The sequence below is a fragment of the Haliotis asinina genome, chromosome 14 (assembly GCF_037392515.1).
Source record: "Haliotis asinina isolate JCU_RB_2024 chromosome 14, JCU_Hal_asi_v2, whole genome shotgun sequence".
NCBI lineage: Eukaryota > Metazoa > Mollusca > Gastropoda > Lepetellida > Haliotidae > Haliotis > Haliotis asinina.
Window position 1 is genome coordinate 39,343,964 of NC_090293.1, and position 25,970 is coordinate 39,369,933.

General features: G+C 38.6%; 1 protein-coding gene across 1 annotated transcript; it reads left to right on the top strand.

Annotated features, from left to right (window-relative positions):
• Positions 1-273: 273 nt before the first annotated feature.
• Positions 274-25,691, top strand: LOC137260617 (zinc finger protein ZXDC-like). Its single transcript, XM_067798209.1, has 14 exons — positions 274-1,735; positions 3,597-3,679; positions 6,825-6,944; positions 10,834-10,923; positions 11,604-11,785; positions 14,268-14,463; positions 19,166-19,340; positions 20,305-20,478; positions 20,742-20,849; positions 21,312-21,386; positions 23,073-23,234; positions 23,442-23,612; positions 24,738-24,874; positions 25,120-25,691. The coding sequence occupies exons 1-14, from the start codon at positions 352-354 to the stop codon at positions 25,225-25,227; spliced, it is 3,165 nt and encodes a 1,054-aa protein (XP_067654310.1). The 5' UTR covers positions 274-351; the 3' UTR covers positions 25,228-25,691.
• The last annotated feature ends 279 nt before the right edge of the window (positions 25,692-25,970 follow it).

The following is a 25,970-nucleotide window of genomic DNA, read 5'->3' on the forward strand; positions in this document are numbered from 1 at the left end:
TACAGGAAATATGTATAATCAGTGATTACATACATACATACATTCCCACTCGTGCACTCACTCACTCTCTCTCTCTCTCTCACACACACAAACACATTGTGCAAGACACTGACCCACGGCCTGGAATGCACAATAATAAAACTTTAGTTTGCAAACTTGGGACCATATGCATATTGTTACCTTTTCCCCACTAGATATGCGACACTGGTACTTTTCTTTTGTTATCGAGTACACCATCTCTCGCACATGCCCGTCGTTACTATTTATAACTTGGATGTCACGTGATACATCCGGAGCGACTCTGGCCTACAATGGCGAACCCCAAATAGGTTTTTCAACGGGGTCTTGATTATGTCGGTTAAAGGGGGACGAATTAGGGTAAAAGATGGCGGCGCCCATGGCGCCCCACATGAAATACTTGCTAGTCGCGACTTTTTGGTGACAGGCTCATTATTTGAAAATGGTATCAACCTTAGTTCTAGTCAAATACATATCGAAGCACCTGCCAGATGTATTCAAAATGGCGGACAGAGTGAAGAGATTGAATGCGCTGAAGGAGACTTACAGCTCTTGCCGGATTGTGAGTCCAGCCTAGATACGTTCAGCTATGACAGAGCGATTTCGGCAAATAACGTGGGTTGGTTAAAATCTAGATGCAAGAGTGTAGACTCCGAGCAGTTTGATTGTGACGCTAAAGGAAACGAACGGTGTGACGGCGATGGGGAGTTGTTCTCCGAGCACATGCCTGGTGTGGAAGAAAGGGGTGGGGTAGGATTGTGCGCCGACACGACTTCAATACAAGGGAAGAGATTAAATGAAACAGGCGCGACAGTCGTGGTTGAGCCCACGGTGAAACTCGATAACCCGGGTGTTGTTGTTAGTGATGACTTTTCCAGTCAAGGAGTAACAGTTCACTTCGGTGAGTTTCCAAATGGTGATAGTGATAATAAGAATGGAAACCCGGAAGTATTTCCAATGCAGCTTATGCAGTCCTTTTCTGACAGAGGTGACTCAGTTTCACTAATGACACCCCAGGAACTGGAATCTTTACCAAACAGAGGACTGGAATTTGAAGAAACATATTCCTCGCATAATTTTAACTCAGAAAATTCTTCAACCAGTAGTTCTGTTAAAACTGTCAACAATAGTTATGCTTCAATTCAGCAATCAAGTAAACACAGACAGCTTCCAAGATCTCCTTCCAAAGAAGTAGCAGTATCTTTATCTTCAGATGACAGAACTGATGATGAACAGTTGGAACTTGATGGTAAAGTAGGTGAGCAAACGCTGATATTTAACACTGCCACTGACTCAACAGAGAGTGTTTTAGGTACTTCTGTCCAGTGCTCCACACCACCTTCATCAGCATCTTCTGACGACAGCTCCGACAACTTGTCTCCACAGACAAAGGAAGCAGTTCCTGACTCGCAAACAGAATCAGCCAATCTAACTCTAGCTACAATATCTATTTCGACAGATAAGACGGCAAATTCAACCCAAATATTGGTGAACACAAACCAAGGACAGCAGTTGTATTTGATAAACACAGCTGATCTGACACAGGCCACGAATGCCTTGCAACCTTTGGCACACCCGACAGTGTCAAATAAGGCATCTGTTACTGAGTTACCATCGCCATGTACAACATCAGCATCTCTCAGTACAGATGCAAGAACATCTACAGAAACGGTTGACCATAACCTTGAAATCCAGCCTTTGCAAATACAAAGCACAGGTATTCATTTCTTTTAACCTAAATTACTTTCTGATAACACAACAAACTGGCTTTCATTTTAAGCATCCAGGACTTGAAATGTATACTCACAGAAACAATTAAGAGAACTTGTGAAAGTTCAAGTGTTCTTTATTTCCAGAATTTCATCCACAGTACAATACATTGCTCGTGAAGAAACCACTTAAAGAATAAAGGAGCACTTTTACTGTCATGTGTTCACTTATTCGTTTCCATGAGTACATAAATAATTTACGTTTGGCAAGTGAGTGCCTGTTGTTTGGAATTAATTTTGTTAATAAATAGTGAGTTTTGATTAATGAAAAGTAAGCATTGAAATTTTGTTTATTGTATTTTATGATGTGTTAATTGAAACTAGTTGACATTAGGGCTTTGTATTGGCAAATACATTTTATTGCAATATATTGCGATTCTGGCGCCCTTATTACAATATACTGGGAACTTGTGTGTAGGACGGTAAAAACTGCTAAATGTACATGTCGATCCTGTTTTCTAGAGTAGTCCCAAAACATATATCTTGTGGTTTTCATAACAGCTATCTCAAAATCAGCTTGCATAGTCAGGGATTGTTTCCATTTTTTGATACAATTTATTGTATAACATTATGTCGTTCTGTCATTGAGTAATGAAGGAAAAATGTCGTGATTGAAATTTTAATTCAAAACATAATCACACACCAAAAACTTTATATGTTCTTTACTCAGTATACCAGTTCTCAAAAATAATATTACAATACATATGGTTTGAATAATGTATTGCGGTATATCGGTACACCAATAATATTGTGCAGCTCTAGTTGACATGTCCAAAATTCTGTCACCTACCCCAATAATAGCATTAGCATTGCACAATGTCTTTTCTCCATTTTCCTTCTAAAAATTTGTTGAAATAAATGATCTACATTTTTGACTTGCTTACATGATTTGAACAAAAAAGTTATTTCAACTCTACCTTTCGAATATAATTTAATATACTCATCAGAAAAGGTAGGGGAACCTGAACTTTGAAGTCTTGTAGAAAGAAAACCCATTGAGGAACCTTACAATCACATTCATCTTGTGTATGCTGCATCATTTCACGTTACCTACACACTCAAACACAATGCAAGGGAAGCACGTGCACAACGTGAGAGCCTCCTACACATTGATGGCATGTCATTATGAATCTTGATGTGTTTCAGATAGATGAATGACTGTAGAGCATTTTTTCTGATAATTTTCTTGCATCTGTGCATGGTCAGAGTTTTCAGGGTCAAATCACTCACTACTGACTGAAAATTGTAAACCTGAAATTTTCATGTCATGCTCCAGTCACCTAGCATGGGGGATAACTGAACGAATAACTTTGCTTTGAATGAAATCCATGTGGTCATGCATTCTCAAAACATCCATTATTACTGTATCAACATCGATTCAATCCCATGTATCTCCCAATTTTGACAGTCATACATTGAAATTACAGATCCCCTGCTTTTGTTTGACAAGTCTATGTGCCACTCTCACAGATACAGGGAATTTTGGACAATGTTATAGTGGTACTATTCCCTTAACTACAAGTTAAATAGAGTCGTCAACCCAACATAAATAAATTACGTTAAATTTTAAATAATATTGAGAGAGAGAAATAAATGATTTTGAGAATTCAAATTGTAATACTGTGTTAGACTTCATGTATATTTAATTAATTTTTTTCATGTCCTTTTGCTAGTTTTAAATTATGAAGGGCCCTTTTCTACAAAGGTACACTGAACTTTCTTAATCCAAAGATGAACACTATTAAATATTGTTTACACCTGTGTAGTGTGCTGATGAGTATGCCTAGTTTGTTTGCTTTGTGTTATCAGGTTATCTGATAGTGCCAGTAGCCCAACAGGAAGGGAGCAATGGTCTAATGGTAACATCACCATTGACTGCTGTGCCAACAGAGGTAATTATACTAGTACAACTACATGTACACTGAACTACAAAAGAAACGTCGTACATCTATGTATTTCAAACTGTTTTATTTATGTGGAAACATATTTCTTATTTAAGGTTGAAATTGAAGGAACTGTTTTGTCCTGTTGATTAACAAGTACTCCAGAAACAAGTCTGACAACACATGGTGCCACATGATGAGGTCATGTCCTTGACATTCAGGGTTGAAGTCAGTAGCGTGTGTGGCCACCATTTGCGTTGATAACTGCCATGCAACGCCTATACATGGAGTGTATCAAGTGGTTGATGAAGGCCATGGGGATAGCATTCCACACTCTGAGAAAACCTACCGTGAGTTCTGCAGCAGTTGTCGGCCTTGGTCGAAGGTCATTCATCCTTCTCTGAATTTCATCCCATAGGTGCTCAAATGGGTTCAGATCTGGACTTAGAGCAGGCCAGGGCAATGTATGGATGTTGTGCTGTTGGAAGAATTCCCTCGTTATCCTGGCTGTGTGAGCACATGCATTATCCTGTTGAAACACGTGGTTTGGATGACAGGCGAAATGTGGCACAACGTGCGGTCTTAACACTTGATCGATGTGACGGACAGCAGTCACTCCATTTCCTCGACCTGGACCAATATTCTGGAAGACCTGGGGTCCAAGTTTGTGGTTCAGTCCAATGCCACCCCAAACCATGATGCTTGGTCCTCCCCACGAGTCCCTCTCCATAAGACATGCATCAATGTACCGTTCACCCCTCCTTCTCCAAACTCTAGCTCTGCCATCTGCCATGGATATGCAGTAACGACTCTCGTCTGAAAAGACGCCAGTCCTCCACTGCTGATAGCACCAGTTCCGATGTTGTTGGGCCCACAGACAACGTTCCCGACGATGTCGAACTGTCAGGACAGGACCCTGAGCAGGACGTCGACAGGCCAGGTTGAAAGTTCTCAGCCGACGACGAACTGTTGCTGCAGAAATGGGTCTGTTGTGGGTTCACTCGAGCTGATTCTGTCGCTGTGCGGAAGCGATCCTGCAAGTGCTCCCGATGAAGCTGACGATCTTGATGTGCTGTTGTTACCCTGGGACAGCCACTGCGCTGACGATCGTCAGTGTTGTTGGTTGCATTGTACCGCTCCCGCAGTCTCTCAACCATCCGAACACTACAGTTGAAGTTGTTGGCAATGACCCATGGACGTTGACCAGTGTGAAGACGTCCGATGGCTTGTTCACTCTGATTTCGAGTCAAACGTGGCACGGTGACAGTGATCAGGAATCGAATGACAGGATGATGGTTTGGGGTCCTTTTTATACCCACTAGACCAGGGATTTGCACGTGCATCATGCTTTTCAGAAAGTTGCGTTCGAGAGCATTACCATGTTCACAGAAAGGGTATGAGTTTGAATCCTACTCAGAAATCTCATTTCTTTAAAATGATGTGTTATGAATGGTCAATGCCATATTTGTAATGTTACAATAGCATAAACTGTGAGTCAACCTATCAAATTCCACATCAGGTGTGAGTAAGATGACTTTGAAAAGTGTGACGTTTCTTTTGTAGTTCAGTATATATTTCTTTGAGTTGTTTGCAAGTTTACTGGTAAAGTTTGTTTGGGTCAAAAGCGGACCGATGAATTGCAGTCTAGCTTGAAAATTAACAAACATAACATACTGAATGAAACAATCATAATCAGAACATCGTACCAACTCTGTTAGGTTTTGCGGATTATTTTTCCTTAAAATAATAAAAGTTGTTTAACGAAGTACATATTAAAATATTGACACAGTTCACTATTTGGTAAGTGCACAGAAATGGGCAGCACAGCTCAGGTTAATGAATAAATAGCTTTCATGGCACTGATGCACATGCTTCTCGAACATCTGGCTCTGCCTTTCTCTGCACTCATCACTCATAATAAACAGTGAACTGTGTCAGTATTTTAATGATGGTTTGTTAAATGACTTTATCATTATTAGGACAAAAATTCTGCAAAAACCTGACCGAGTTGGTTTGATGTTTAGATTATGATCAGCGTTTCATTGAGTATGGAATTCATCAGTCCGCTTTTGAGCCAAACAGACTATAACAGTGTTTTAACCAATTTTTACAGGAATGGCATACCTCCATGATAAAGAGTTCAAAATCATCTTTTTATCGTATTTTAAAAAAAATATAGAATTTGAGAGATATCTCTTTCTGTCAAGACTTATCTATTTCCAATTTTAAGATTCAGAACAATTAATCATCACCTCCCAGGCAAATGTTCCTAGAGAATATCTTCTGTGCTCTTTATGTAATTCAGTGGGAGATGAATTTCATTATCTGTTCAAGTGCGATGCTTTATTACAGTACAGATAAACTATTTACGTTTGTACCTGAATTCTGTATCCTTGTGGAAAGTTGTAGAATTGTTCCACACTAAAAAAATGCTCAATATCGGGTACATTGGGTTGAGAATACAATGCCCTTGATTCACATGATGATGTAACCAAGTGCCCAACTTAAGCCTCTGGTGTGGTGAAGGAACGTGACACATGCATTTTTATGCAGATATTTATTACGTTTAACTTTAATTTTGAGTCACTGATGTTGTTGTCATTGCTATGTGATATTGCCAGTATGATGGATTTAAGGTAATTTCTGTTGGCTCATTGAACAAGTGGAGGTTTTGTGTTTCAAAAGATATATCAATTTTACTGATGATACAGGTGAGATGAGGGCCATGAGCCCATGCAGTTTGCTATGAATAAACCCTCTGTCCTGTTACTGTTGGCCCAACGTTATGGGGTTATGGGAGGGAACATCTTTCATTGGTCACAATGGTGGAGGTTATGCAGGGCTCACCCAGGAAAGTTAAAGAGGTTAAAAATGAAAAAAATATACATGTATATATAAGTGATATATCTGGAAATTTGACTTTAATATGTCAACGTGACATGATTGTGCCTTGTCATCTTTTGATATAGTTCAATTCCTTATAATATCCAACCATCCTACTCACCAGATTGAAAGTGTATCTGAAGAGCCCCCATCACACTAGTAAGAAATGTCATTGTAAATTCCTGCTAAAGATATTGGGAAGATGGGTTGCTGTCATGTTGTTATGTCATCATGTGATACAAGCTGGCTAAATCTGATGTTCTGATTGCAGTATGCATGCCAGTCAAGGAGAGTATGGGTGTGTCCTGAAGATGGCTGTGACAAAGTGTTCCGGAAGCTTTCTAAGCTAAAGATCCACCAGATGCGTCACACTGGAGAGAGGCCTTTCAAGGTATGTGACTCAAAGAGGAGGATGTATTATTTCAATTCACCCTAATTGGCCTTCATTTACTCATCTCTACAGTTACAATAATTTTCAAATCATCTTGCTGTTACGTTGGTATCAACTGAGCATAATTTACTCTTTTCTCTTTAAAATATTATATATTTAACAGTTTTGCTGTCACTTTAGAGGGGGATCTGTATTAAACATAAGCAATGCTTGTAGATATTTTTCTGATTTTTAGTTGTCTGGTTATATGATGTTGTCCCAAACTAGAGTGATGTCAAAAGGACTGAAGTGCATATATAGACTATAGCTTTCTGATTAACATTACTTGAATTCATTTGAGGTTTTGTTTGAAGTTGTAATAATGTGACAGTGCTGTAACACCCTGAAGTAACTGGTGGTGTCAGTATTTTCTAAAGCAAATAAGTGACTCTTGAAGATCTGATGACCTGGGCCCCCTTGCACAGAGCAATCTTAGTTACAATCAATCTTAGGCCCCTGCAATCAACTTTACAATCACCGTACAATTGCTCTAATTCACTTGCACAAACACGATCTTAAGACAGCATGGATTTAAGATCGCAATCTTAACTAAGATCGAACTCTTCAACGCTGGAGGTAGAAATTTCTTAAACTCGACTCCTGTCTACAGTTGTCTTCAAGTGCGCATAGCATGCAGCGCAAATAAAACGTGGAACTTGTTCCAGCACGCAAATGACATTCCTTCCTTAATCGCACCTTGCAGATTTTTCATGAAAACAAAACAAAACCAAAAAAAACCCCAAAACCCCCAACCCACAAAAAATCTTTGAAGGAAATGATAACGTTGAAGAAGGAAGCGATAACGTGGAAGGTAGCATGTATAATCACTCGTACCTCAGGGGTTATTCTCTAATTTTTCTACATTCTAATTCTTTATGAACTAAACATGTGATACTGCAACCACAGAACTATCATGTTTTATGCAAGTATTGAAATACAAACAAATACGTTAACAAATTGGGTCTTGAGTTGACCTAATAATCAAGAAATTAAAACATAGCACATAAATAAATATTTCCTTTGATATAACACCTAAATGTTCCATGATTTGTCAGTGGCTGTCAGTTGAACATAGTTTGGCATCTCGTAGGTGTTATTTGGAGTAAAATCCAAATTCATGACAGGGAAATATGAAAACGTTATTATTTCGTGTGTGTTGTGTTGTTGAATGCTCATCCACAGTCTATTAACTACTTTATGCTATTTTGTTGATAATTATATTTTCGTTTTGTTAAAAAACGTTTTATGCAAATTTCACATACCCCAACAAGTGTATTTTTCACGTTTGAAGGATACTTGTATTATATTTAAAATATATATATTACAACTCTTGTCTCTCGTCAGATTCATTTTTTACAAGTAGAAAAAATACTTAATTTTGTAGGTTATCCAACTGTAGATTATTTCAATGATAAACTAAGACAAAATCATTAAACGAAAAGAAATATGTGGATATCTGTTCTGTCGCAACAGAACATACATTGTATTTGGGCATGGCAGATTTTACGGCAACGGCACAATCTGCAAAGGGAAACCACTCCCATCTTGTGTAAAAACTAAAATTAGCTGCCCTTGAGTTATTGAAAAGGTCATGGCCACTGCTAATCGCATGCAGACACTTTTCGTTACTATCCTTTCCTTGTTTATCAAAAAGTTATGGTGTTCATACTTTTTCCAACACTGAATCGGGTAAGAATTGTACTCTATGATACCGACTCGATAATGATGTTGCTCACTACCGCTAATAACGTTTTATCTGACGTTAAATCGATGTTGCATTCTCCGTATCGCTGAAGTGTCGAGGCGAATCATACAGTTTTATGCAATGTGAAGTCATTCCCCAAACGTAAAGCTAATTATTTGCGTGAAATTGACACCAACGTGGACGCCATTTTGCTACTGACTACAATGATCTTAGCTCCTTACAATTGCTTCCGACCAATTGTAAGTTTTGATTGTAACTTACAATGATCTTAGCCTACAATTGCTTTGTGCAAGTGGATGGTGATTGTAGCCGAAGCCTAAGATCGCGATCTTAAGGATTTACAATAATTGTAGCTCTAAGATCGTTTTGTGCAAGTGGGCCCTGAAGTGACTCTCTGTGCTCTCGCGCAACCGTACTGAGTGAGTTGGGTTTTATGCTGCTTTCAGCAATATTCCATTAGTATCATGGTGGGGGAACACCAGAAATGGGCTTTACATTCACTTGTTATCACTCTCTCCCTTTGAGCAACTGTAGCAGGTAATGCTATGTGTTCAAACAAAAGAGTGAGTGAGTTAGTTCTATTCTGCACTCAATGTTATTCCAGATATATGGCAGTGGTCTGTAAATATTCAAATCTGGATCAGACCATCCAGTGATCAATAGTACGAGAACTGATATGTGCAGCTGGGGCACAATAACATTTGTCAACCAAGTCAGCGATCCTGACCATCCAATCTTGTTAGTAGCGTTTTACATAAAGCTTGGGATACTGAAGATTAATTTTAACCCGGATCTTCAAAGGTCCTGGCACAAACCAGCAGCTGAAAAAGGTGCAATAAAGTCACCACAGTTAGTTGTGAAGTCATTATTACTAACATTGCCTGCTCCTCATCTGCCCAGATATGCTCTGCTGAGTCCACTATACTTTTCTGTCACAAAACAACAACTTTTTGTCTGAACATCAGAATGTTGGCCTCATTCACAACTAAGGAAACACAGCACACCACAGCACATGGCATTTATTTCATTGATGGGAAGGTACATCACCATGTCCAATCCATTTCCACTAGACATGGGTAGAATAGGCCTTAAGCGACCCATGCTTGCCATAAAAGGCGATTATGCATGTCATAAGAGGTGACTAACGGGATCTGATGGTCAGACTCGCTGACTTGGTTGACACTTGTCATCGGTTCCCAGTTGTGCTGATCGATGTTCCTGTTTTTAATCACTGGATTGTCTGGTCCAGACTAGATTATTTACAGACCACCGCCATATAACTGGAATATTGCTGAGTGCAGCATAAGACTAAACTCTCTCCCTCCTATTTCCACTAGATATGACACAAGAACTACCCAAATAACCTCAATCAGCTGGCAGGTGTTAAACATGGTAACACATATGTGATGGAAGTTGGGGCTCATGGGGAATGACCAAGCAGAAAGTGACCCTGTGTTGTGAGTTCAAAGAGGTTGTATCAGGGTAGCAGTCAAAGTAAACTTAGTCTCAGTGTATTTAATTACACTCCACCACTGAGTCCAACAAAACCTAGTAGAAGGTCGCATCAGGTAACCTTTGAGTGACCAATGACCGTCCAATCAAACACGAGACGGTTAAACAGATTTAACCAATCAGACAACGGCTACTATTTAGGGATTGGAGGGACTTTCAAAATATTCAGGTCACTGACACAGATATCTCCACAAACAAAAATCCGCATATAACGCAGTCATTTGACCTGCAGTATATACGCCTTGGGGTGTCTGTTGACATGGTTACAATTAGCTAATATTTCCGCAAGATAATATCCTTGAATATTGCCGGAATCACTATTTTCAGCGACTGTTTACTCACAATTGTCATGGTTGTATGTACACTGTGTACATCACCTGGAAGCAAGCATAAGCTAAATAGCATTTTGAATCATTCTGGTATGAACCTTATCAAGAAAAAAGTTCAAAAGGTATGTGCTAATGTGCACTTTTGCGATTTGGTAAGCTGTGTTCTGAAAGGTTACCTGACGCGACGTCCCATAAGGTTTTGTTAGTCTCAGTAGTGGAGTGTAACGAAAAGTTTACTTAGACTGATCAGGATAGGGAATTTTTTAGCCCAACCTGTTTATGTAGTGTTTCTGTTTCCTCTCAGTGTTCTCGGTCTGGTTGTGATTGGGCTTTCACTACAGCCTACAAATTGAAGAGGCATGAAGAATCTCATGAGGGAAGGAAAGACTACAATGTAAGTAATTCTGAACTTATCATTATAGTATAACATCCAAAATAGCATTGCATAGCATTCAAACAACTCACTGATGTTTGCATGACTCTTTTTATGGAAAACACATCCATCAGGTGAAAGATGGAGAAGGAGCAGGAAGGTGGCCTGAAACTTTATCACTGTGAATAAAAGAAATGATGAAAAGTATCATGTATTCATCTTCTTCCAACTTCAGAATTCTATAATCCTTTTCAAAGACTTAAACCTCAATTGTTCTTCTTATTGTTGCACACTAGACTTAAATGATCTGGCATCTGTTTGAGGCATAACTTTGTATCTTGTTCATTTTGCAATGTTTTTTCAAATATCTCTCCATGTCTTTTAGTTTTAGTTGAACTCTAGTGTGTGTGTTCATGAGTGCAAGAGAAAGAAAGCAACAATTTTGTAATATTTACCTACCATTATTCATGGTACTGTATTGTATGTTGTTATCTAGTTCAGTCTGAAATAAATAACATACTTAAATTTCACTGATCACAATATACAAGTACATCCAATGAGCAGTACTATGTCAAAACTATGGTTTTCATTTTAAGTTAAGCAGAAATGTTGCTTTTGCTCAGATGTGCCTGGCAAATGCATGAAGTTTACTACTTTGCAGGAAATGTACTGAGTGTAAAATGTTCCAACCTTACTTGCAGTGTGACTTTCATGGTTGTGGTAGGAAGTTCACAACTGTATACAACCTCAACTCCCACAGAAAGCTTCATGAGAGGCCATGCACAGAAACATGCCCAGAGCCAGGCTGTGGACAGCGTTTCCCCACAAAGCGCCAGCTAGATCTCCATGTTCGAACACACACAGGCATGGAGAAGACATACAAGTTGGTAATATTGTGAAAAATATTAAACACAGCAGGCCAACCATGACAACATGCGTCCCCACACACTGCAGGCCAATATTCCAGGCCAGTGTCACTTCAAGATGATATATGACATAGAAAATTACCCGACATATGATTCATTTAGTGCATTTATCAATTTTCACGTCTGAAAACATATACGGAGTACATATCAATTCACTTTATTATCCCCTGCAACGTGTTTGCGTGTGTGTGGGTGGGTATTTAAATGCACCCCTGTCCATGCACATTTGTCTTTTTGGGAGCAGAACTCTAAAACCGTTCAGTATTTCTTCACCAAACTTGACACATAGATTGATCTAGTGGTGTACTGGTGCCTTTTGATAGTTTTGGAATTCTGAATAAAATATTTTTGGCGTTTCCATGGCAACAAGTGTGACTTAGACTGATATTAGAGGTAATGTGGAGAATATTGATGACTGTCTCTCATAAACTATTTTCTGCAAGGCTGTTAATAAACAAGTTTCCTCTCTTGTGAAGTAGTAGTTGATGAAGAACAATTCTCTCAGATCATCTTGGATCAGATCAAGTACATTCATGCTTTCAGGAATATCTTTATATCAGTATGTTTTCAATTCAGGCAACCATGAAAGATTGACAGGTACTTTGAAATTTTCTAATCACATCTTTCCATGAACCATGGGAAGTGTTCTGCTCAACTCTGTAATCTGTTTTACAGTCAAGAATATTTGTAATAGTCATCGCCTCGTATGTCCGTCCATCCATCCGTAGTCATTTGGTTTCCGTAGCATAACTCAAAAACCGTTCAGTTTTTTTGTGTGTGAAAAATTGGTATATATAATAATGAAGGTGGTGCCTTTTGCTATTTAGAGATTTTTGTCGTTTTTATTTTTCACTGTTTCCCATGAAATGTTATGGACTAGTCTTAAAGGAGGGTTGAGCTTGTTTCTGGAGCATGACTTGACAACCAATTTTAGGCAAACGTTGGTAGATATATGAAACATAACCTAAAGTGGTGCCTTTTGCTATTTACAGATATTGTCATGTTTTTTTTCTCGGTTTCCATGGAAACGATTTGGACTTGGTCTCTAAAGGGAGGGGTGGTCTTCTTTATCGGAGCACATCACGAAAACTTCTTAATACCATTCAACAACACCTGGTGCACATGTGAGGCAGATCCCAAAGCAGTGCATTTTACTATTTACAGATTCTTGACATTTATATTTTTCATGATTTCCATGGAAATGGTTTGGATTTGTTCTTTCAAATATGTGGGGACCGGGGAGATGTTCCAACTTCTAATGACTCTTGTTGCCCAGATATTGAATAAATGGTCTATTTTTCCTTATCCTGACTCATGCTAATTGCTTATCTCCTCTCCCCTGGCAAAGATAGTGGAAATCCCTTGAAGTTCCTTTCCAAAGAGAAGCGGACATAAAATACACTCACCCATGTGTAGCCTCCCTTTTCCCGCACCTAGGTCATGTGACTAGCCATGCTTGTCACTCTCTCCTTATCGCCCGACGAGGGCGGCTGGAGTTACCAGGAGTCTCCACTACGGCGATAAGATTTTCAATTATTTCGGTCCTTTAACTATATTTATGTCATATGCGGTATTTGGTTTATGTATATCACAATTTGTTTATTCGTGATTATTGTGTGTTGATGTAGCATGTATTGCGTCAACTGAGACTTAGTGTCAGTTGATGAAATCGTGTTTACAATGTAAATTACGGCTGTCAGCGTTTGACCCTCTGCGAGCCTCCAACCCTCATGAAGTCAGAGCCTTGACCTCTGCATTAGCGCTACATGGGAATTGCTCTCTAGCAACTATAATGGAGGGCTGCTTTTGGAAGTCAAACACGGTGTGCCAATCACTGCCTATGAGACTATGAACGTGGTCTGACCCACTACCGTTTCCGTCGGATTCTGTAAGTAATTAGCATGAGTCAGGATAAGGAAAAATATGTAATTTTCTGAATAAAATTGATATTTTATACTTATCCTGACTCGTGACAAAAAGCCCTGCCAGCCACCACGCTGAATTCCTATATTTGCGTGTTGGGCGATATACAAGGAGAGAGTAACAAGCATGGCCAGTCACATGACCTAGGCATGAGAAAAGGAAGGCTACACACGGGTGAGTGTTTTTAAATCCACTTCTTTTTAGAAGGGCACTTCAAGGGATTTTAAGTGTTCCACTACCTTTGCCAGGGAAGAGGAGATAAGCTATTTGAATGAGTCAGTATAAGTATAAAATATCAATTTTATTCAGAAAATTACATTTTTTCAAAGTGTAATCTGTAAAAGTAGTGAATTTGAGACTAATTTGAGTTTCCTTTAGTTTGTCATTTTCAAGGGTCAGTCATAGTTTGCTGAAGGTGTTCAAGACATGACACACTCTTTATCTTTAAGTACAACTCTTCATTAGTAATCCATGTTAAATGTTTAATGTTGGCTGTATCTCTGATTTTTACCACAGGTGTCCAGTATCAGGATGTGATAAGGTATTCTTTTCTCCCAACTGCATGGGCTCACACACTCGAGTACACCTACAAGACAGGCAGGATCTAACATGTAGGTTTGAAGGCTGTGGCAAGGTCTTTGACAAACAATGTCGTCTCAAGCAACATGAGCGCCGCCATACCGGAGAGAAACCTTATGTCTGCCTTTTTCAGGTATTGCGCCATTTTATATGATTAGCAGGGAGTATTTAAGGGTCTCACTAAGACATTTATTTGCAAGAAACCTGTGATCATTGGCCATGGCAACTTCAGTTTTTATGTTCTTGGAAAAACAAGATACTGTTCATAAGTCTGTGTATATTCTGCTTGTGAACTTATGTTAGTTTTTTAGTTTAAAAGTTAGTTGTCACTTTATATCATTCATCTTTAAAGTTCTTAATGAATGTTTTAAGTAAATCGTAGCCAAATGGCCATTCACTGAAATGAACATTTTTTTCCTGAAAAAATGAAATAGAGCGGTGTCCGGTATTATGGAACAAGCAACTATTACCGAACACAGTTCCATTTCCGTATTGTTTTCTAAAGTTGCCGATCTCAACAGCAGTTTTTATGAGCATTCCATGAAAGGGAAACGTCCTCTACTAGAAAAATAATAGTCGGTCGGTTCCTTAAATATAATTCAAAAGAATTCAGATAAGAAAATTGACGAAAAGACAAACAACTGATATTACACCCTTAAACATTGTAAATATTGTCAATGAGATGGATAAAGCAACAAATCTTAATCAAAACTGGGAGACTCCATTCTAAAAATAGCACCATGTCTATTTAAGTGCATTGTGCAGTTCCAAACCATAATGCAACATTTCGTTGGACATCAACTGCTGGCAACCAATGACTTCCTGACATGCACATTAACTCTGTAATGCCTGTTTGCAAATAACATTCAGTGACCCCCCCGACGGTTTGAATAACAAAAACAACAGAAATGCGGTGTTGAGACTGTTGTAATTATTGGTTCAGCATTACAAAAAAAAGTGGGTAAATCAATCAATGTCTTACATGTGAAGTCAAACCAGCTGTCAGTACACTTGATGTCACTTTCTGACCAAATGGACTGCATCGGCGATAGTTAGCTGTTAAGAAAACAATATAGTCTGAGAAAGATTGAACTCATGTTTGAACTCATGAGTGTTTCATGGGTCATTTATCACAACACAGGATCTAATGTTTGTTTTCATTAGTATTGTAGCCATGGTCTGGTATACCCAAAGTTATAACAGTCAGACTGAAGTTGTCACTGACTACTCAGTATTTGTCTATTAAGTGATGTTACTGACTTTGTTTAGAGTGGTTTCCTTAGATTGTGCGTCATTACTGACCTTGCACATCATTCAGTTACTTTCACCGTTGAAATCCCAGTTGAAATACCGAATTGCTGATGCAGTGTGATTAATGCCCCTGTGTGATTAAGTTGCTTTGCACACAAAACAGTTCAGTTTTCTCCATAATATACATTTACTGAAATAATGTTTCTATAAGAAAGTGAACATACGTATATCAACTCAATAAAAATAAAGATAACTAAGTAAAAATACTATAAGTAATCTACATTTGATAAACCTGATAAATAGATACACACTGGAACAAATTTGTACACCTGTTTGATCCCTGGCACAGTCTAAGTAAACTTATCCTCAGTACTTTTCGTTACACTCCACTACTGAGTCTTAAAACCTTGTGGAACGTCGCGTCAGGCAACCTTTGAGATTGACCAATCAGAACTCAGCTTACCAAATCGCGAAAGTTCACATTCGCACATACCTTTTGAACTTTTTATCTCTAAAAGGTTCGTACCTGAATAATTCTGAATGCTATTTAGCTTACGCTCGCTTCCAGGTTATGCACACGGCTTACGTACAACCATGACAATTGTGAGTAAACAGTCGCTGAAAATAGTGTTTCCGGCAATATTCAAGGATGTTATCTTGCGGAAATATTAGCTAATGGTAACCATGTCAACAGAAACCCCAAAGCGTATATACTGCAGATAAAATGACTGTGTTATATGCGGATTTTTGTTTGTGGAGATCTGTGTCAGTGACCTGAATATTTTGAAAGTCCCTCCGATCCCTAAATAGTAGCCGTTGTCTGATTGGTTAAATCTATTTAGCCCTCTTGCATTTGAGTAGACGGTCATTGGTCACTCAAAGGTTACCTGACGCGACCTTCTACTAGGTTTTGTTGGACTCGGTGGTGGATTGTAACGAAATACACTGAGACTAAGTTTATTTAGACTGATGCCTGGCAGTGTTATGTTTTGTTATGTTTTTTGTGCTTATTTTTGTAATAGTTGAATGTTTACCTTCGAACTGATACATTTTGAACAAAACCGCAAAAATGAAAGAATATTTCTTCTGTGTTTGAGCCTACTGTATATCAAATTGCTTAATTGACATCGCTTAATTATAAGTAAGTGGAGTCAGATGTGGGTTTTTTCTGGTTAACTTGCTACCTATGACCCAGCTTAACTGACCATATTTCTTTAAGCAGACTTGATATGATCTGATTTTATAGTGTGTAGTTCTTTCATGTTGCTCTTTCACACACTAATATATTTCACATTTCAGTATAGTGTATTGATCAATGCCTATCATAAATTTTTAATCAAGTGGTTAAGATCAATGCTGAAACGATTTTTGTATTTGTCAATAACTGGTGACAGTAAGTCCTCATAATCCCCAGCATTTTGGTTTAACTTTGGTCGGGGTGGCTATAACCAGTATCTTTTAAAGTTGTAGATGGCACTTTCTTCCATAGAGAACAAGAAAATCCCCCATCCTGTACCTTAGATGGAATGTGGCTGCCAAACAGCTGGTCGGTGTATACAATTATGGGTATAATCAGACTAATACAATTGTTGCCAAATTTTTTTTATTTATTTGTGTCATAAATATATTTAAAAAAATAAAATATTTCTGCCTTTCACTTGCCGTTTAACAAAACCTCAAATTCAAGCATATTTATCATAAACTAAGCTATCCCAAGCTATGCTGAAGAAAATTACGGAAAAGTGCATAAAATGTATACCTGATAACACACAAAAGGCACATAGACAAGCAGCAAAAACCTTCTGGGCATTTCTTGAGGAAAAGAAGCAGGCTCCAAACTTTGAAGAATATGAGTCACCTAGAATTGGTATCTCAATTCCCCTCCGTTCAACAAAAACACCTACATTATCAAACAAAATGACGTAGGACGCTAATATGAGTTTCATGACAGCTGCGTGAGAACACATAAGCTGCAGGAATGGGTTCTATTGATCACTTCCTTGTATCTCAGAAGACTACATGAAAATGATGTATTCAGGTGTACACATGAGCCTTGATACTCCTATCGGACTTTTCAATGAGGTAAAGTTTGAAATGTGCCTGTATTTCTGTCGCGGTGGTGGAGAAAACATTGTAGAAATTACTAAAGATACATTTTCCAAGTCTTTAGACCAAACTGGAACGAAGTATGTGGTAAAACACAAAAGATGACCAAAAATCCTCAAGAAAAAGTAAAGGACAGCTATACCGGACTAATGCCTGAAAAAAAGAACTCCCAGTTTTGTCCTGTTTCATAGTTTGAGAAGTATGTATCCAGGGTTGAACCAAGTCTAGAGAGGCTGTGGCAAAATCCAAAGGCTTTGTATTGTGATACAGATTCTTTCTGGTATTGCAAGCGTCCCACAAGCAAAGATACTCTCTCCAAGTTCATGACGAATATTAGCAAATCAATGGGGTTGTCTCAGAAGTACAAAAAACCACTTCATCTGAATTACAGGTGTGACAATCCTTACCAAGAGCAACTTCTCACCACCTCAGATCTTGACTCTCACAGGTCATAACTCTTGTTAGTTCCCAGGCGATATATCACAAAGTTTCAGATGAAGAAAAGTTCCATCTATCACAAATGCAGTCCATGGAAAGTCCTAATCCATGCCAGCCTTGTAATAAGTTGTATGCACCAACAACGTCAAATCAACAAGCCATTTCAAACGCCAAAGTGTCAAATGACAGAGATGCCCCTTTGCAAAGGGAGCAAACTTGGCTTCAACAGTTGTATGAGTTCAACCTGAAAGACTTGTTTACCGACTTTTATGATAGTTTGAATCCTGTGACAAAAGTGTCAGATTTCAACACAACATTTCTAGAAAGGAGGGCAGCACCAATATTCAGTGGCTGTAATATTGGTTCAGTGCAGATCTTGTTGCAACAGAAAACTATTTTAACTTACCTTACCATAGGTCTATGCATATTACCTCAAGCTTCGCTTAAAAGAGATCAGACAGTCGTTGATCTGCCATTCCCTCAAATGGCTACGTCATGTATCAACGAGTGTATAGGCAATTTTGAGAATTTGGTGATGCGATGACATTGTCAACATGTTTGTGACTTTTCTTGATGAAGTTGCTCTAATTAAAAGCAGTTTTACACTTGGTCGCAATGGTTATGGTACTGAACGTGGGCAACAGATTGCTATCTAGTCTAGTAGTCAACATATGAACCTTATGCTGGTTTAACATTTTTCAGAGCTGACTCTGCTAAACTACACAGTTGGAGTTGGAGGGGGATATAGGTCTGGAACCAGACCATCTGTCTAAAATGATGGGAACAGATTTTCTCAAAAACTTTCTGGATGCAGAAACTGGATTTTGATGTGTTTTCAGGACATTGGATGCCTTGATTGAGTTTTCAGAGTTATGGCCCTTATCAGGGACTGCTTGACTTAGTGCACATTATCCAAGTGGGAAAAGATTATCCCATTTAATAGCTTATGTATCACTATTTGTAGGAAGAATGAATAGTTGTCAAAATAGTAACAGAACACTATGGCAGTGGATACTGGTGACCATGTCTTCTCGTTGCAGGGATGTAACTGGGCATTCACAACTGCCAGTAAACTGAAGAGGCACAAAGCCAAGCATACTGGAGTGAGGAAATGGGTGTGCAGTGTGTGTAACAAGGGCTTTATGAGAGCTGAACATCTGAAAGGTCACCTGGTCACCCACAGTGGAGTAAAGCCATTTGTATGCCCAGTGGAAGGCATGTATAAATAAGACGGGCCTTTTGAATTCGATTAATATTATTATCCCCAAAACACATTTTGTAGGGGTATTAAAATGGACTCTGTCCTTCTGTGCGTCCATGCATATTTGTCTTTTCTGGGGTTTCTTCACCAGACTTTGCACATAAATAGGTCTTCTGGTGTACTTGTGCCCTTTGGTAGTTTTGGAATTCTGAATTAAGTATGTTTGACATTTCCATGGCAACAAGTTTGACTGAAACTGGTGTAAGTGCTATTATTTCTTGTGTTTCCATGGCAACAAGGTTGAGGGTATTGTTCCTCTGTGGAGCAGAACTTAAAAGCCTTTCATTAAACAAGCATTAAACAACAACACAGCATAATACAGGCTGACTGGTGGCATGAGGAAAAGGGTAGTGACTATCATTCAGGCACATGGACATTGATGTCAAACAATTGCCCATGGTTCTTATAATCTCAAACTATTCACACTTCCTTAAATATCACTTAAGGAAGGTATTTACGCTGGATTTGCTTGTATATTTTACTGATATCAAATGTCACATGCAGAAAGGAAATGGGTACATCTCGGGGACAGAAAGGACAAGTAATTAATGAACATGGATACATCCTCTTCAACAAAAGTTAGTTGGCGTGCTTTCCTTAATGTGATATTCACCTATTGTTCCTCAATTTCTTGCAATCTCAATCATTATCAATGGGTTTGCCATCCACCCAGGGTTGTTTTGTAACTCCTGTTGTTGCACTAGGTTGAGTGGCAGATTAGATTGGCGATGACAGTCAGGGGCACGTAATGTGAAGTTGTGAGAACTATAGAAATTAATCCTAGTTTTTTCCAAATGCAAACCCTGGATAGATAGGAGAATGACTGTTGATGTCTTACTGCAAACTTGCCTGTGTTTAATCCTGCTGACAACGTTGAACATTACTATGAATACACTGTCACTGATGATGCCCTTACAGGTTGCAAGGCCAGATTTACAGCAAAGAGCAGTTTGTATGTCCATCTAAAGAAACATGATGCCTCTGGGAAACAGATTACATACCACTGTCCAATGGAGGGATGTGTGAGAAACTACTCCTCTAAGGCAGGGCTGCGCAATCACATTCTCAAACACTGTCTATCCACACCACAAGGTTTGTTGAATTGTTTTAGTTTGTGAAAGTAATATGGTGAAATGAAAGAATATTCAGTGGCTCTTAAGTATTCCAGATGTCTCTGGAATAATTTCAAGCAATGGCCACTTTTCTACTGAAAAATTGACTTCATTTGGACCATACAATTTTAAAGGATTTGAAAAAAAGTATTAAGTTCTTGTTGGACCAAGTATTATACATATCTGATTACCTTCTCTTGAATATTTTATGAAAGTAAAATTGACAAAGAATGTTTTTGGCAGGCAGTGACCCAGCTACTGCTTTGGACTGGGTGCCACTGTTGGGAGGAGATGAAGACAATCTAGACAGCCTTGTTCAGTCCTCGCCTGAGTCCACATCACTGTCCTCCAGTAAGTTGGCTGTTTGCCAGAACTTTAAAACTGTTAACTGTTTCTTCACCAAACTCGGCACATAGTTAGAAGTGGTAGCGTATGGTGCCCTTTGATAGTTTTGGATTGCTGACTACAGTATTTTTTGCTTTTCCATGGCAACAAGTTCCTGACTGAAGTTGGTGGTAGTGCTCTTTTCCATAGTAGAATAGTTCAAGGGGTTCAAAAATAGTTTTAAAATCCACTTACTGCAAGGCAAGTGACTTGAAGAAAATAACCTGTCCTGTCTAAGATATCAACCTTATTCATAAGATATCAGTATTATTCAGAAAATTACATCTCACTCTCACTGTAGTTGGTGTGTATGGATTAGCATGACTTTAAGGTTTGCACAGTAGTGTCGCTTTAATCATGGTGACACATGGTACATGACATGTATGCCTTTAGATGCTTTAATTTGACATGGTAATGTGATTGTTTCAGATACATCGAACAGCACCACTGGCTCTCTTTCATCACCTCAGGATAGAAGTCTTACAACAGAGTTTGTCAGTCCAGGTATTTACTTTGTTGATGGTTTCAGGTTAATGAAACAATGAAGTAGTGATATCTGAAAATATTGGCAGTGATCAGTGCTGGAATATTGCTGAGTGCAATGTTAGATAATGAACATTATTACCCACGTGGTACTTCGTAGAGGTGTTTCATAACAATGTGTTATGACACGTGTCATAACACCTTCGAGTGATTTGATTGGCTAATACGTGAACTTTGACATTATTGGTATTACTTTCATCACTCATTCCATTCATGATTTTCATTCAAAAGTTTTCACACCTGAGAGCATGTAAAATGAAAACACTTCTATGGAATTAGATAAAATTTATTTCATTTAGAGTGGTTACTAGCATTATTTTCAATTCTATAATAACTCAAGTTTCTGTAATAAAAACGAAAATAAACAATCTATATAAATAAGTAAACAAATGCATCTAGTAGGTCTCTCATGAGTGTAAACAAATATGGCGTCGCCCATAAAAGTTATTGATTTTGTCAAAAATGTCGGACAATTGGTTGGAAGAGTTTTGAATATAATCATGAGATTGAATACCTTCTGCGTGTAGTTGTCAGGACTGCACAGTAACACACATCAAAAGACGAGCGGCGCTCTTGTATCTCTATCACTGTCAGCCGCATCCATTCGTGTCCTCCCGCACAAACATATTGTCACTGCCATGCCTCCGTGGTTTCTTATGTAGGGGTCAAAAGCACTACCCAGAATCTGAACACAATAGGCTTGAAATCGTCTTCGTTCGAGGTTGTAGGCTGTGTTTTCAGACCCAATTTTCGGTGAGGTCTTCAACATAAACATCGAATCTCGACAAGTGGGAATTCCAAGACGAGAAGGCGTCACTGGCATCACTGGCATCCTGCTCAAAGCGTCACCGAATTATTTACAGTAACTCGTCCTCCGATGAAGAACATTAACCTCAACTATTTGAGACATGCAGTTCACTATTATTCACTTTCATCTTTGCTCTTGAGTTTGTCGCTTCTAATTAAATGCTCCCTATAATCTTCTTCTTTGTGAACACTTCTGAACATGACGACTAGCCCGACAGTTCAGGCAAGATTTAGGTGACATAGTCAAGTTCAAAATATTTACACTTCGCAAGTGTTTTGATTAATTACATTATTGCTTTTGAAAACAAATCCTCAACTGAAAAGAATTAAATTTTGATTACGACTTGATTCTGTCTTAATTTGTTTATTTTCTTGTGATTCGGCACCGTGTAGGAAATATATTAATCCGCGTTACATGGTTCTATGTAAGAAAGCAAAATACTGCTTTATTTTAACGATATTTTCACGTTTTAGGACGTGGGTAATAAATAGGATACAAAACTCGTTCCCCTTTCATATGAAGTTTATGTCCCTCGTGAAATAATTTTGGTTTGTGACGAGCTAACCAAAATTATTTCACTCGGGACATAAACTTGATATGAAAGGGGAAGCTCATTTAATATCCTATGAATAGTGGTAATCTCAAGAGTTATCATGTTGGGCTGCTTATTTGTTTACAAGTACATGTACTTTCAAACACTTTCATACTTTTGCTTTTGAACAGTTCTCCTTAAGGGAGGAATTCAGGGTGCCTTGGTTCAAACCCTTTGATTTACTTCAAAGACTTTTTGGAGCGGATCAAGCCAGTTGTTAACTTCTGATGTGCTTCTGTGTTCGCAGTTTTATCTGAAGGGGACTGTCTTAGTGCAGAGCAGTTGAGCAGCAACATTGTGTCCCAGCTCATTGCAAACACTCCTCTGCAGCCTCCACAGCAGCCTGCACAGATGGACAGACAGGAACCATCCCCTCCCAAACCTTCACCCAAAATTGCCATAGCAGCAGGTAGGTTCAGAAGGTTTACCTTCTACAGTATTCATGCAGTGTTGCACAGGTTCAAAAAACCATGTAGAGTAGTTTTGTTCAGATTTATCACTACCAACTTTACATTGCTGCCAGTTCATTTCAAAACAATATCAAATGATTTTAAGACAAGTGGAACTGCTAAGTTTGTGAGGAAATAAGAGACTGTCAGATATTTTTGTGTTGAAGATGCTTCTGGAGTGTCAACTGTAGCATTGGAGAACACAAGTGGTTCGGCTCGTACGGACTACCGCAGCAACCACATGTTGAGTGAGAGAGCAAGGCGGCGATGGCATTCTGTGAAAAATGGAGGCAGTCCAAAATTGAATGAGAGCATTGTGTGTGACACAATCTTCCCAGGTAGGAAGTACGCCTGTAACCCTCAGGGTTCTTTATTATCATGCTATGCCTAAGAATTAGGGCTGTGTATTACTAAATAAATTGTATTGCAATATATTGCGATTCACACCCATAGTGCAATATTTATTGACAGATATTGGGAACTTAAGAGTTTGACAGTAAGTACCACTAATTGTACGTGTCAATCCTACTTTCAAGATTAGTCCCTAAACATATGTCTTATGACTCTGATAACAGCAAACTCAAAGACAACTTGCATAGTCAGGGATTCTATTTTCATTTTTTGCGACAATCCATAGTATTACAGTATGATGGGGTTTTAATAACAAAGGAAAAATTTGTTGTAAATGAAATTTTAATTCAAACCATGAAGATAATCACAAAAAAAGCCACCCAAAAACTTTTTATGTTCTGTTACCTAGTATACTGGTTCTCAGATTAATATTGCAAAATAATATACATATCGTTTGAAAAGTGTATTGCGATACACCGGTGTACCAGTAATACCATGGAGCCCTGCTAAGAATATACGTTTTGTATATACCTACTCCCCCCTTACCCCTCGAAATAATCCAAAGAAGTAGAATACATTTCAAGTAGGGTTTACCAAAATTCTCACTGTGTTTTAGTTTGTTGTGACTCAGTACCTTATTTGTGAATATAGGTAACCATGTAGTTGTTTTAGCGTTTTCCGAAGTATTCACTACATATTACATCATGTGTGAGATGGCCAATCTCAAGCTTAGGGGAGTTTGCACCACTAACAATATAAGAAGTAGCAAGACTGATTAAAATAAGGGAATCTTGGCATTTGTGGATTTTTGTACCAGTCAGATTTCTATTTTCTGTTGTTTTTTCGTCATTTTACTTTAATTTTGATAAAGCATCAGAGATGTGTTCTTTAATGTGTTTTCAAGGAAATGTAACCTCGACATTGCTAATTTCTATAATTTAGGGCAAACCCAAAGTTTATATGTTGAGGTTACAAACACTAAGGAACATAAGATTCTTTTCTTTGTTCCCTCTGCTAAGAAAGAGTAACAGCAGCGAGTCATCTTCTGCTTGATGAGAAGTCAGTGATGATAAATTTAGTGTTGAGTACATGTATATGCCATGACTTTGCAGACAACACAGAGAATACCAGTGTGGCTGATCCCATGTCTCCATTGTTTTCATCACCTGACATCCTCAGCTCATCCCAAGGAGTCATGTTCAGGGACCCTGAAACAGGCATCACTTATGTCCAGACACAGTTACTTCAGGTAACTTCAGTGTTCCTGCTATGAGCCTAGTGAACACATTGTCCGTTGTTCATTTTACATGAGGTATTCTTTTCACCAAATATGGTGAAATAAGTTTATCATGATGGCCACTGTAGTTCACATATTTGGAATCTAACCCAAGTTGTTGGATCTACCCTTCTTGACTTTTCTGCATAACCATTAGCAACAAGTTCTCCTTTAAGTCCTGTTTGATCAGTTATGAGTGAAAGTAACTTTTCTTTCAGGATGACCCCCCTCACCCGGCACTTTATGATGATGAGAGCAGTAATGCCTCCGTCACTGGAGCAGTCTCCTTTACAGGGACTACAATCAACCTGCAGGACTTAAAGTAGCACCGTCCATACAAGGTCAAGAGGGGCAGTGTACATCTACTGTCTATACAGTAGGTCTGAGTAAACTTCTCAAAAAAGTCTGTATTGTTGGTCTGATGGAGAATTATGTTGAAGTCAGCTGAAGAAAGGATGTGCTTCTGGTACATGTGTACTGAGGGTGGATGAGTTTGGCAAGACAGAAGCTCAGAAGAAACATTGTACGTCTACTACTGTACATTAAGCCTAAAGAAACAGTGCATCTACTGTCTGTGTAGTGGATTAAAATGAGTCTACTGTAAGCACAAAGTAAAATTGTGCTCATGTTGTCCACAGACAGGACCTGTTACTGTATACCGAAGTGCATCATGTTTTTTGGAAGAAAGACTGAATGAAGTCTTTTTAGTGAGTATGTGACTTTGTTGTACTGTTATGTATTGCACATATGTTATTGTGATCAAAGTCATAATAAAATCATTCAAAAGATACCAGATCCCTTGTCTCATTCATAGCTTATGTGTGCGAATAAAATTCAAAGTCAGATCATTGGTAGTTTACTGTGTTGTAAACTTTCACAAAATACACTGCCAGTTACTGGCATGCATGAGCAGCGAGATACTGTGCAAACACTGGTGCTATAGTCTATAAGCTGAACATAAACGGTACCATAAGTAGACATTGGAGGAAGTACTTGGCCACTGGTGAAGTAAAGGATGATCCAAGAGCAAATTTATCCAGCTTGATGCATTCCCAGATTCACAGACATG

Coding starts and splice junctions, on each gene's coding strand:
- LOC137260617 (XM_067798209.1), top strand. CDS start 352: ATGTCGGTTAAAGGGGGACGAATTAGGGTAAAAGATGGCGGCGCCCAT. Junction 14,464..19,165: donor CTTATGTCTGCCTTTTTCAG/GTATTGCGCCAT, acceptor TTCTCGTTGCAG/GGATGTAACTGGGCATTCAC. Junction 24,875..25,119: donor TCCAGACACAGTTACTTCAG/GTAACTTCAGTG, acceptor CTTTTCTTTCAG/GATGACCCCCCTCACCCGGC.